Here is a 14,582-nt window from a genome sequence, read left to right on the forward strand (position 1 = left end):
AGAGACAGACCAAAACTCAAAGGGTCGACACCAAACCAAGGACCTATACCAAAGAAATCGTACCAGTCCTCGGCAGCGCCATGTTCTCTGTCACACACAAAGGGACAGTGAACCGACTTCCCCTGTGGATTGTCCCTGGAGACCCCCCACCACTGCTGGGGAGAAGCTGGCTGACAAAACTAAACTGGAAATGGGATGATGTCCATGCCATGTCATTAGAGGAACGGACCTCCTGCTCAACAGTTATAAAGCGACTTGAACATCTCTTTCAGCCAGGTGTGGGCACTTTCAAAGGGACCAAAGTCAAAATCTACATCACACAGGATGCTAGACCGGTCCATCACAAGGCCAGAGCTGTACCCTATGTGATGAGGTAAAAGATTGAACACGAACTAGACAGTCTTCTGCGGGAAGGCATTATATCACCTGTGGAATTTAGCGACTGGGCAAGTCCCATCGTCCCAGTCATGAAGCCTGATGGATCCGTACGAATCTGTGGGGACTACAAATCTACCATAAACAGAGTCTCCCTACAGGACCAGTACCCGTTGCGGAGGACTTATTTGCCACATTGGCTTGAGGTAAACTTTTCTCAATTAGACCTCACATCTGCGTATATGACGCAAGAATTGACCGAGGAATCCAAGCTATTCACCACCATCAACACACACCGAGGCCTTTTCATGTACAATCGATGCCCATTCGGCATCAGGTCGGCAGCTGCCATATTCCAGCGCAACATGGAGAGTCTGCTCAAGTCCATCCCGGGGACGGTTGTATTTCAAGACGACATACTTATCACAGGCAGGGACACCGACTCCCATCTCCGTAATTTGGAGAAAGTACTAAACCGGTTGGATCGGGTAGGCCTACGAGTCAAGAAATCCAAGTGCCTGTTTCTCGCACCCAAGGTTGAATTTTTGGGCAGAAGGATTGCCGCTGATGGAATCCACCCAACAGAGTCCAAAACAGAAGCAATTCGCCTGGCACCCAGGCCCTGGAATGTCTCAGAACTGCACGCCTTTCTCGGGCTACTCAATTACTTTGGGAACTTTATGCAGAACTTAAGCATGCTGCTGGAGCCTCTCCACGTGCTACTCAGGAAGGGGTGCGATTGGTTTTGGGGGGACGCCCAGGAACGCGCCTTCAATAAGGCACGCAACCTTCTGTGTTCCAACAGTGTTTTGACTTTCTTTGACCCAGGTAAAAAGCTAGTTCTCACATGCAATGGGGATAATTTTAAGTACACCTTCGTGGCAGTGCCTCACCCACTGTCGATGCCTACTGGAAAATCATGGACGCAATCCTTGTGATCGTCTGTTGAGCACCTCTGGCGGCAAGATTTCCTGCCTCCAGCACTTATTTGGAAAATCAACCCCCTGTAACTGCACTTGTTTGGGTTTTAAGTTTCACTGCCATAATTTGTGGTTTTACCTCTATGGGTCTTGCATTGCATTCTGCATTCCAGTGATGAATGAAATCCTCTGCATTGTCCCTGCTATTTCCAATTTATGTATAAATTAGTGGATTTAAAAAAATTATAGCTTTAGTTGGTACCATCCAAGTCCAATACCCCACATGTTTTCAGATAGTTTTGGTAGGCATGCATCATGTAGGAACTGGAGTCAGCCATTCAGTCCCTCAAGCCTGTTCCACCAACACAATCAGATCATGACTGATCTGTACCTCGACTCTATTTACCTGTCTTTAGATCTTGATTAATTCATTCTCAGTCACCTATTCCCAAGGAGAAACAAGCCAAGTTTATGTCCTCGTAATTTAACTCTTTAACCCCTGGTATCATTCTAGTGAATCACTTTAGTACAGAAGAGCTAAAAGACAAGATGGGATGATTTATGATCATGTCAAATACTTAAGATATGACTGTCTTCTAGCATATGACTAACAATAGGTAGTATTGTAATTGGAATAATATTGTCCCAGAGACAGTGGATGGAGTGGGTAATTAATTGTCTACTTTAATCTACCTGTTATTTGCAATCAAGCTGCACAGCTCAAGATGAGGTTTTGTTCTTTCATAATGTAATAGCATGACAGCGTGCTAATCACTACATTTCTCAATAGTTAATACAAGTCAGTGGTAATCCATGCAACCAGTAAGCTAACTATACTTTTAATCCGGCCTCAACTTCTAACTCAGTGTTCGGGTCATGGTGATACCGCAGGAGCTTGGGTACTGAGCTGAGGTCAGGAAGTTTGAATAGATGTTCAACAAGTAATTGTACCAGCTAGCCAGCACTCCACATACCGTAGGTAGTGTTAAGCACTATGGGACTATTTTCTATGTTAAAGACGCTACGTAAATGGAAGTTGTCAGCAATGCTGCCAAAGCTTGAATGTTCTCCAGGTTTCTTTGCTTCACTCTCTATATTGTAGCATTTTTCAGAATTTATGTCTTCAAGAAGATATCTTAATGGCCAAGGGAGTCCAGTCCCACCTAGACACCATAGTTGTATTGTAAATGCAACCTAAGTCCAGGTTCAAAGCCCAGTCTGATACCACAGTAAAGCATGTTCACTACACTCGATTATCAGGTTGACCCTTAAGTCTGAATTTGCACTACACCAGTTTAGTTTGTGAAAAGTAGAAACCACTTCACAATGCTGCTAAACTTGTGTGGTGTAATTGCAACCCAAGAGTTTAGGTTAGACCATATAAAGCACGTGTCTAGCATAATGCACAGTGCTTTTTTTGGCACGATAGCCCAGAAATACAGAATTATATCTGCAAAAGGTGGCATTAATCTTTAGATGAAACAGAGTAACACTGAATGGGGAAATTTGTGCTGTTTGAGTCCATTTGGGTTTTATCTGTGATAACTTTGTTTTGGGAATCTATCCAGCAGCTCATGGTGTTTCTTCTACTTGGATGAGGTTTTTTTTTGCAAATGGAAAACATTCCAGCAAATGGTCAAGAATGTTTTAACCCTCAGATTGCTGGCAGGCTCTGGGAACTTTTCTTATCCCCTGGCACAAATATATTATTTTACGTTATCGACTCTTGCAGCATGATCCTAACAGTAATAAAGTTACTCGAATGTCAGAGTAGCTTTATTACAGCAGTAATCCTATACCACAAAATAAACACTTAAAATACCATTTTAAATTGTAAAATTAAAACATATTTTTGTTTGCCATGACTTCCATTTTCCCTTGTTCACTCACTTTCTGTTTTATTTTATCCTTTTACATCCTTTCTAACTAATGTACCTTGTTCTATCCAATCTAACCCTTTATTCTGTTTAAAAAGCAAGTTGCTTGCCTTTCTGCCCATGCTTTCCCAGGCCTTTCATTGATTCTGGTGGTCATGGGTAGGAGCAATTTTTGCAAAAACGTAGCCTGACTATTGGGTCCCAAAGAGACACATTTTCAGTCAATTAGTTACCCTAACTCTATAGATAAAAGTTCTCGTGGCCAATGTGACCAGGTCAATCTCTGCCCACTTTTCTTATGGCAGGCGTTTCTGATATGTCATGTTTAAAACTTAGCTTGATGTTCTTGATAATCCAATCCCACCAAAACCAGAGACTGTGTAATGAGGGTTAATTTTGTTGGCGCCGTAGGTGCAGTTTAAGTTTGCATTAATTCTCCAAGAGGAAATGATTTCCTCATGCTTTATGTAATCCAAGGTGTCATTGTAAGAGCTGGATTTTGGGCTTTGATGTTTTCGGGGCAGTAATGGCAGCGGGGTGCCCGGGAATAGTTTGCGCCTCAGTAAGTAACATTGGGCAGCTGGGCCCTGAGTCAGGGGGTGCGGCGCTTAGGGAGGCATTGTACACCTCTCTTAGGGCGTTAGCATGGGAAACCCCCAAGCTAAAGAGCCCGGCCAGGAGTGCTCCGAGTGATGCCTGGGGGCGGGGGGACACATTCCCGAAGCATTGCCCATGCCACCACAACACAAATCGCAAAAAAAATTAAAAGAGAAAAGAATCACAATTACCTTAGGAGTCCATTACTTTCCTCTCCGCTGTTGGTATTGTTGGACTGCCTGATTTCCCAGGCATTCACTGCAGGGTGCAATTTGGGGCATATGGGTCAGGCAGAAGTCAAAACTCACGCCGGTTTTGGGCATTGCACAGCTCTCCCGGGTGGTGCTGCTCCACTCCGCCACAAAACCGGACCCGAGGATCACTGCGGGGCGCTGGAGGCTGACCAGCCGGCCCAAGCACCTCACCACCACCATTGCCGCCGCTCTAGGGTGAAAAACTGAGCGGAGAGGAGCCGAAAATCCGCCTCCAAGTGTTCCTGTGAAGCTCAGTGTGTTGGTAATTTTTTTTTAAATGTTTAAAGTGTAATTGCAGCATAAAAATCAGAGCAACTGAATCTGAATTTGCGACAAAGAGACCTTCTCAAGATAGTGGTCCAAGAGATGAGAAATGTTTGCTCTGGTAAAACACCTGGAAATTATAGAAACATAGAAACATAGAAAATAGGTGCAGGAATAGGCCATTCGGCCCTTCTAGCCTGCACCGCCATTCAATGAGTTCATGGCTGAACATGCAACTTCAGTACCCCATTCCTGTTTTCTCACCATACCCCTTGATTCCCCTAGTAGTAAGGACTTCATCTAACTCCTTTTTGAATATATTTAGTGAATTGGCCTCAACAACTTTCTGTGGTAGAGAATTCCACAGGTTCACCACTCTCTGGGTGAAGAAATTCCTCCTCATCTCGGTCCTAAATGGCTTCCCCCTTATCCTTAGACTGTGTCCCCTGGTTCTGGACTTCCCCAACATTGGGAACATTCTTCCTGCATCTAACCTGTCTAACCCCGTCAGAATTTTAAACGTTTCTATGAGGTCCCCTCTCATTCTTCTGAATTCCAGTGAATACAAGCCCAGTTGATCCAGTCTTTCTTGATAGGTCAGTCCCGCCATCCCGGGAATCAGTCTGGTGAACCTTCGCTGCACTCCCTCAATAGCAAGAATGTCCTTCCTCAGGTTAGGAGACCAAAACTGTACACAATACTCCAGGTGTGGCCTCACCAAGACCCTGTACAATTGTAGCAACACCTCCCTGCCCCTGTACTCAAATCCCCTCGCTATGAAGGACAACATGCCATTTGCTTTCTTAACCGCCTGCTGTACCTGCATGCCAACCTTCAATGACTGATGTACCATGACACCCAGGTCTCTTTGCACCTCCCCTTTTCCTAATCTGTCACCATTCAGATAATAGTCTGTCTCTCTGTTTTTACCACCAAAGTGGATAACCTCACATTTATCCACATTATACTTCATCTGCCATGCATTTGCCCACTCACCTAACCTATCCAAGTCGCTCTGCAGCCTCATAGCATCCTCCTCGCAGCTCACACTGCCACCCAACTTAGTGTCATCCGCAAATTTGGAGATACTACATTTAATCCCCTCATCTAAATCATTAATGTACAGTGTAAACAGCTGGGGCCCCAACACAGAACCTTGCGGTACCCCACTAGTCACTGCCTGCCATTCTGAAAAGTACCCATTTACTCCTACTCTTTGCTTCCTGTCTGACAACCAGTTCTCAATCCATGTCAGCACACTACCCCCAATCCCATGTGCTTTAACTTTGCACATTAATCTCTTGTGTGGGACCTTGTCGAAAGCCTTCTGAAAGTCCAAATATACCACATCAACTGGTTCTCCCTTGTCCACTCTACTGGAAACATCCTCAAAAAATTCCACAAGATTTGTCAAGCATGATTTCCCTTTCACAAATCCATGCTGACTTGGACCTATCATATTACCTCTTTCCAAATGCACTGCTATGACATCCTTAATAATTGATTCCATCATTTTACCCACTACCGATGTCAGGCTGACCGGTCTATAATTCCCTGTTTTCTCTCTCCCTCCTTTTTTAAAATGTGGGGTTACATTGGCTACCCTCCACTCGATAGGAACTGATCCAGAGTCAATGACATCATGACTTGTATTCGCACCACTGTTTTACATCCATCTATCAATCCAACCTCAGACTAGAAGACGGTATGAATTATTTGTGGCCAAAATCACACAGGTTTCACACATTGAGCACTTTGGCTTTCTCTGAAACTCGCTGTCCCCACGCACTGGTGTATACATAATGCTGCAAGTATGTACGTGCATGTGTGCAGTGATCAAAGTTTTAGAAGATCCGCGAGTGCTCAACCTGTACAGTCCATAGGGTAGGAATGGACCAGTGTTTGTGTAATGCATTTCAGCTCACTGGATAATGCAATAAGAGTATGAGATTAACATAGATACAACAAAAACAGCCTGGTGAAGGCAGTGGATTTCAAAAATGTGAACTTATTCCCAGACCTGCATACAGTATTTTGAAAGATCTGGCTTTGCCACGAATAATGCAGATGATATAAAGTGAATGAACATACGTCAAAGGCAACAATCTATTTTTTAATGTTTTTAAGTGACAGAAGTGTTTTTAATGCATCTCCTCCCCACTGTGAATAGAATAAGCCTAAAGGTAAAGTGACAATGCTGTTCACATTGTAGGCAGGCTTGACGAACCCAAAGGGGGAGAAATTCATTATCGTCCCGTTTGGGACGGTAAGTTTTGAAAGCCGGGAAACTTAGCACCAGGCGCTAATGTTTCCCCACTCTCAAAAAATTGGCTTTAGCGCTCCAGGAAGGAAGTGGTGCCTCCACTGGGCTCTGCAGCACTGCTGCGTATATAGGGTCCTTCCCTCCCTTAAAGGGAAAGGCCTTCGTGCAGGCTCTGTAATATAAACCGGACCTACCTTGACCACCAAGGGAGTGGCAAACCTATGCAATCAGCCCGGCACTCCAGCTCGCTTTTAATCATCGTCCTGGTAGCGGCCGTCTGCCAGATCCACGCCTCCTGCAGCTGTCGGTGTTTTCGCCCGGCGCTGCTGCAGGGAGCAAAAGTGAATTTCGGGTCCGGGTCGCTAACGGGGCGATGCCCAGGAGATTGGGGCACAATGCCATAGCGCCTGGGGGCGCTAACCGGAGGTGCAATGCACCCAATTTCTAGCACTTTATTTGTAATTGTTTTAAACGGTGCCATTCAAAGTATGATCCATGTTCTTGCAGGAAGCCTTCAGAAGAAGCCGACATGGATGAAGTTATGGCAGCTGCAGTTTTGACCAGTCTCTCCACCAGCCCACTGGTGCGCAGTCCACCCTCAGGAACACACATATTGGGTAGGTTTTTAAACCATCATCTTTATGGTCAGTCAGGGATTCTCTATTGTACAGAGTGTAAATTTGTTTTGTAATAAATAGTTCTATTGATATGCTTGTGGTAGTAAAATGCATTCTTGTCCTCACCATTCTTCACATGGTGAATTCCTGACTTCAGGTGTGCCACAAGGAACAAAGTTGGCAGAGGAGGAGAGTCTGAAGGAAGTTAACCAATACTCCTTCAAGTCTTCTAGTTGCTAATTACAGAGCAGAATTAACATAAACACAACAATTAGTTTATTTTTGTTCTTGAGATGTGGGAGTCACAAGCATTTCTATTCCAATATAGTGAAATTTGCTTGAAGGCAACCAGTATCAGGAGACCAATAGGTCTCAGTCTGAGCATCAGTCCTAACAATCAGTGCTTCACTTTAATGGATATAAGTCAATACTTTTCCAAAAGAGCATCAAATCCATTCTAACGAAGGAGCTATTGAATGTATCAATCTTTGTATCATTGGGGGACACTTTCAACTGGTGGTCGCCCGTTTCTCATCTGAATTGGATCCTGTGTGTCCAATTGCCCACTTGAATCAACTTTCAGGCAGACCTTTAAATGGGTACCCAGCGCCCCCGCTCAAACTCACCAAGAGATTGTTTTGTTGTGCAAATCAAGGTCCTACTGCTGGTTTAGGTCCCGACTGCAACTTGCCAAGAGAAGTGGGTCGAGCATGCACTGCGCATGCCAGTTCTATTTCTCAAGGCATTGAGAGGCCTAACTGTCGATCATTAAAGTGACCACTCCAAAAATTAAATTTTGTGGTGGGGCTTTAAGATTTTTGTGAATTCCAATGGAGCCTCGAGAACCTGACAAGTTGCAGCGTGCATCCATTTGTTGGCCGCTGCTCGCCACATGCTGTGTTAGGCAGGCACCATGGTCACATTGCGATAGTGTGCCAGTTGGTGCCCAAACAGGAAGATTCCCCAATGTATTTTTTTAAATTTCCTTTTTTTTTAAAAATAGGCATCTCATATTCGAGAAGTGTGCAGTACAGGAACACCCTTTTTATTTGGGATTTTGAAACAAATACCAGCCACAGTATTAGCAATTTTGCTGCTAGCTGAGGTTCTTGGACAATACCTTCCTTGCTAAAAGTTGTTACTGAAGAATTTCGTGAAAAAATAATGGGGGGGGGCGGGGCAGGGCAGGGTGGTGGCAAACATGTACAAGAAGAAAAGGCAGTCAAAATGTTAAAGCAACTTTGTTTTAGCAAGTTTTCCAGAGATCCAAAAATGTTATTTCAAGTTCTTGAACTGGGCCAGAGTTGGCTTTTTCGTTTTCTTTCCCTTTCTCTCACAACATAAACACATTGATTGTCGCAATGTTTTAATAACTAGATGACCTCTCCAAAAGTTTAAGACTGAAAAAGTTAATTCGACCAGCTGACTGAATTATCTTGTTTTTTATTTTTTATCAACAACATACAGTTACAGGGGTTTATTTTTATCTAAAAATTCCCCAGTGGAGAATATTTCCATAATTGTCTTAATATGGCATTGCTTTGACCTGTACTGGTCCGTCCAAAATATCTGCTGTTAACTACATTTAAAACAGTACAAGGAGATTTGGCAACAAACAGTGGAATAAGATTGACAGAATTGTGACAACAAAAGCAGACATTCCAGGACTTTTTTTACTTAAAGGAGATGCTGAGTCTTGTCTTAAAATAATCTGTTTGCTAAAATGAAGAAAATTTAAATGTAAAATCCAAGTTTAAGTGGAGGAAAGAAAATGTAAAATACTATAGGATATATTTTCCAACCCAAGTTGTTTGCTTGTGAATAATTGAACATGCTTGTACTAAATTCTTCTATGTGCCACTGGTGCTAACCCAATTAAAATAACCAGGTTGAGACCTGTAGTTAAAGTGCACAGAGCAGTTTCAGCCAAACATATTAAAGAGTTTATACAAGGCAGCACCAGTCAGGAGATATACCTCTCCCTTTCTTCCTTTAAAACTTGCAGAACAATTTTACCGATCTATCATTTTAACTGTTTGTAAACTACACCTTCCCCCATTCCCCAATCTAGCACTACATCTTCCCATTCTGGAATCCAGTACTATTCCTTCCTCATTCATTCCATAATCCAGTTATATATCTACCCACTTCTACAGTCCTGGACTGCACTTTCCTTGTTTGTCAATCTAGTATGGTATCTCCCATCTTTAATCCAATCAGATTTTTAAAATATCATGCGAAGTTTATTATTAAATTATTCTTGCCGTTTTCTTTCTCAGCAACCATTAGTTTGGTTTAGCAATAATGTCCATTACCAACACCTATTCTAATAGATGGTCTGCAGTAGATACCAATCTATGGAATAGTCCTTTTAAGTAGACATCATCAATACTAAAAACAAAATAACCCCAAGTGATTTGCTGACCTATTACTGTATGACATTAGGGGTAGGGGAAATTCCAATCCCCACCCCAATGAATTTCCAATCTCTGTGTGCCATTTCTTTGGCAAATTTCTACATGGGGAAGGGGAGATTGTAGGAGCATTTATCTTCAGGAGAGCTGCACAGCAGCAAACCAGAGGTCTACTGAAAAGCAGCATTGGGAGGAGGTAGTTTGCCCACCTTGGCTGCAGTAAAAAATACTGCTTGCTGTACACCTTATGGGAAGGAAAATCGAGAAATTTCATTTTTTTCAAAGCATTTATTTTCTGATGCCAGCCAACCTACTCAATATTGCATACAAATTTCAAAATCACTTATTTATATATTTGTTTGTATATATCGCTATTTATGTTGGTCTCTGTACTTGTCTTAGTAGACTGTTTCTTTGCTTTCTAGATAACTGTAAAGTGTCAAAGGAGGGGCCAGCTTTGTCTGCCAGCTATGGCAGCAGCACTACCAGTGGGAATTGGAGTTGGGACATTCCAAGTGACCACTCCAACCCATCCACGCCATCGCCACCATTGCCAGCCGACAGCTCCAAACCGTTCCCGTTATCTGGACAGTCAGATGATGGCATTGATGAACCAGAGGCATCTCACTTCCTATTTGAAGAACCTACTCCCAGGAAAAGAAAGGTTCGATTTTATTTCAGGACCAGACCTGCTCAGTGTTTTTATTTTGTACCTAGAAACCACTTAATTGCTATACCAATGTAGTGTTTAGCTTTTATTCAACTGAGTCTTTGCCCATGTTGGTTTTGCTAATTGGCTTGGTATGAAAATTGCAACCACTAAGCTTTGTTTTTTTTTACTTTTTATTTTTTCCTTTTCCTCACTCTCTCCTAATAATTGGTCTTGCAACCCTGACCGTGTTGTGTCTGCCCTAAAACTACTGGACAAGATTCTTCTTTCACCCAACCAAGCTCATCTATTTTTTCCTATCTTGACTAAAATGGTCTCCTTGCTCTTATTCTGGTCAGTTTATGAAGTAAGAGACCATGTAGAGCATAAGGGAGCTCTGCTTGGGAGTAATAGGCCAATGACATGGGATATATTTTATTGTTGGTGCATGAGCATTTCTTCTGTAGTGGTGCAGGGCATCATTTTGTGATGCTCAATGTATTTTGTGAAGAATCTGTTGTGATGCAAGAATATAATGCTGCACACAATGCATAAAACGTACAGAATATTTCCACCTGGGATAAACAGTCATTACAGCTATTTTGGGTTTCTTCACACACATTTTGTCATTCCTCTGAAGGATTTTGCAATTGGGTTAGCACATAAAATTTGGTAAAATAGACATGGTAGTTTCTGTCAACTGCCTCCAGTCATACTTGAGTAATAGTTTACAATTGTATAGAGTCTTAAGTGTAGAAAAACACCAAGGTGCTTCACCTGAGGGGGAATAATTGAAAATAGAGGAGCATCTATGGAAAAAAATTGGGATGGGGAGTGACAGTGTTAGATGTAGGTAATGAAGCAAGTCTGAGAGGTTTAGAGAAATAATTCTATTGTACAGGGCTGTGATCGCTGAAGGCTGTGCTATTGATGGTGGAGCATGATTGGTGGAAAAGGAATGAAGGATGCATCGTAGTACAGACACCAAACAGTGGGGTGTGTGTGATGAGATGTTGTGCTGGGGGAAATTGCAGAGCTAGCGTGGAGTGAAGCCATGGAGGGATTTGTAGGTGAGGTTGGGTTGATAGGTGATCTGGATATTGTGCAGCAAAGAGAGGGAGGAGAATATCACCTGAAACTTGCATCATGACAAAATGCTTTTGTGCAAAATTTCTGAATGTTGTCCTGCATCAGCTGTATTTGGGATGAGTAGAGCTGAGTGAGATACACCTTTTTTTCAGTAAATCACAAAGGTAAAAAAGGCTTTAGACAATGATGTTCATTTGGAGATAAACCACTGAGTGATCTCAGATTGAAGTGCTTCAATTGATGAAATCCACAATTGCATACAGTACTATTGTTTTTCTGCAAAACTATTTTGCCTAGTGTTGCAATTTGCAATTACGTTTTTAAAACGTCATTTATTAATTTTGGAACTTTAGTTCTTGGATTCACTTTTTAACTATGGTGGTGTGGATTTAGAAACCAAATAGGACTTTATACTAACAAGTAGCTTTAATGGACAGAAACATCTGGTACATTGTCTTGCAAGAAACTTCACAGAAGAATGAAGTCTGTTTTTACATAGTTCGGAAACTGAAAAAATGTTCACACTTGTGACACCATAAACAAATAACCACTTCTCCCATCTGCAAAGAATATTAAATTACAAAAACAATTATGCTATCAAAGCACTTAAGTTTGGGACCTAGCATCCGCTGCAGGCTGTTTGTTCTTGGCACCCTACATGGTGACATTGTTGGAATCTTGTCAGAGTATTCTGCTCCAGAGATGAGCCTACCTGAAAACTTTTCAGCAAGTGAACAGCCGCCCCTCTGGAAAAAATTCTGGGTATGTGTAAATGCAAGTACATTGAAATTTCAACGTGTTACAGACCAACACATTTAGTCAAAATATTCCCCCTCCCCCATTTTTGGACTAGTGGCATGTTACGAACATTTTCATTCCTCTTTTATACATATAAGCCCTGGCATGCATGATGGTTTGAGTGTCCCATAAATACTGTACACCTACTTTAAAGGAAGCCAGTACACCTAAATGTGTTCATGGAAATGCAATTAAAGTGAGATTCATGTTTAGCAAGATATTTAATACTGAAGTTATTCTATAACCTGTTCAGTTTTATTTGGGGGAAATTTAAATGCAGATTAGCAGAAATCCAGCCTTTTTTTCCCTACATAACTGATATTTTCATCTCCCCAAACCATCCACACTATTTTGCAGTGTCTGGAAAAATGTGACTGGAATTTCTGCTTTTATTAACTAGCTGCAGATGCAATTTTATAGCACAAATTTTTAACATTTATCAGTAACTCCTTTTATATGAAGCTCTCATGCTCATCTTAAATTATCTCTGTGCATATATGAGTAAAGTCATTTCTTTTGTGTGTGTTTCTTGTATCTTCACAAAATCTAATTTGAGGGCTGTGACGTGGTTGGCACTGTGAAATTGCCCCAACAATATAATCTCTGCTTCAACCACAAAAGAGCCTTCTGCTGTTGAACAGGCTTGATCACTTCTGGGTTTGTGTTTTTTTTTTCTGCCTTTCATATTCACTAAAACTCCTTGCAGCTATTTTCTTCTGTTGACAATGGGAGGGGACTTCTATTGCTTTTTCCGAGATTAGATTAATACTTAACTGAAGTGGGAGGGTCTAACTGCTCCACATTTTTGCAAACATTGCTATTTATTTAAGTATATATTCAGCTCGTTTTACATGCATGTGGTTAAAACACTGCAGATCAAGAATCTTAAACATTAGTGTCTCAAGCTTGAAATGTGGTGCATTGGAAGGAAGAAGCTGGGATTGTCAAGACTCAGGTTATACAAGTCTTGCTTTTTGTGCCATTAGTGGAAACCACACACGAAGGAGACAAACTGTTTATATTAAAATTGCAAAGATGCTCTATAATTTTTTGTGAACTTTCATCTTCAAGCAAGATTGGTGCGTTGGACAGTGAGCACTTTTCTGCTTTTTGTGTACTGTGTTGGCATGTAGTTTTCTTGGGTCTGATGCAGGCTGAGTTAGAGGTATGGTAACACTCTGTTACACTATTCAAACTGCATTGTTAACTACAGCTTCAGAAGAGTACTACTTCCTGCACTTTCATTTTCCATTTTCCCCACACTACTTGCCCCTTTGCGAGACATGCAAGTAGGGAATTCTGGAGCGCCTTACAGAAACTTACAGCATGAAAGGAGACCATTTCGGCCCATCGTGTCCTCGCCAGCCGACCAAAAGCTATCCAGCCTAATCCCATTTTCCAGCCCTTGGCCTGTAGCCCTGTATGTTACGGCACTTTAAGTGCACATCCAAGTATCTTTTAAATGTGGTGAGGGTTTCTGCCTCAACTACCCTTTCAGGTTCCCTTATGCTGTGGACCTGCTCCCAGTTAAGAACTGGTTAGAGACTGTCGGCAGGTAGAGTGGTACAATGTGAAGTTCCCCTTTTACATAATTTTTGAATAGATAAGTTATTTTTATTTCCCCAGTTTTGATGACTCCAAAGCCTAGATTTTTAGAAACCCTTTTTAGTTACTTGCAGCCATGCATTGGCTCATGTCCAAGAAGTAATAAACGTTTCAAATGGATCAGTTGTTTATATGGGGTTGGTGGAGTATCAATCCTTTTCCTGTACTTCTATACATGACCAAACCAGAAATCTTTCCTTGTGTGTACTTAGTAGTTCCTGAGGCACAAGTAAAGCTTTCCTGCACCGGGTCAGAATTATATATGGTTCCCTGAGGGCAATGTCTGTACTATATCCTAACTTAGTAGTGTTCTTCCTTGCTGCTATGTAAATTCATATAAAGTTTTCACCTTGTTAGAGGCTGCACCCTATCCAGGGTATGACCGTGTTGCAACATGTTGAAATGCTGTAGTGTTAAACCCATGCTCATAATTTAAGTGGAGAGTGGGAATGGTGCTTATCAGGGGAGTAAAAGTTGAGCAGAACCTGTTTCCAGCTACAAGAACAAGCCATTTTGTGTTCAACAGATGATTGAGAAGTGAGGCAGGAGTTTCCTCGTATTTGGTGCTATATTTGACGCAGAAAATGGGAGAGGATTCATACTGGCCAAATCCCCCTCCCTTTTCTCCCAAAACTTGCAGATGGGTGTATTTAAATTAGGTGGTAGTGTCATGAGCCCCATTTTTCATCATTACCTCCTTAGCAATGCTGCGTATGAGTAGCACCTGCATCAAATGCAACTGCAAGTGATTTTTAATCAGCACAGTAGATGCAAAAGCAAAAATGTTCTTGCAATACCACAGGCATTTCCAAAGATTGGAGACTTCTTGATTTCATTTGAGGATGTAGCAGATGTTGAAA

The 14,582-nt window shown here is 41.9% G+C and overlaps 1 protein-coding gene across 2 annotated transcripts in view; it reads left to right on the forward strand.

Moving 5' to 3' along the window:
• LOC139277554 (zinc finger protein 704-like) overlaps positions 1-14,582 on the forward strand; it is a 111,841-nt gene that overhangs the window by 74,982 nt on the left and 22,277 nt on the right. For both annotated transcript variants that reach the window (XM_070896151.1, XM_070896150.1), the window contains exons 3-4: positions 7,058-7,167; positions 10,007-10,245. In XM_070896151.1, the coding sequence (XP_070752252.1) occupies positions 7,058-7,167; positions 10,007-10,245 (349 nt within the window). The remainder of the gene's footprint in view (positions 1-7,057; positions 7,168-10,006; positions 10,246-14,582) is intronic.

This window comes from Pristiophorus japonicus, chromosome 12, assembly GCF_044704955.1.
Source record: "Pristiophorus japonicus isolate sPriJap1 chromosome 12, sPriJap1.hap1, whole genome shotgun sequence".
In the NCBI taxonomy this organism is placed as follows: domain Eukaryota; kingdom Metazoa; phylum Chordata; class Chondrichthyes; family Pristiophoridae; genus Pristiophorus; species Pristiophorus japonicus.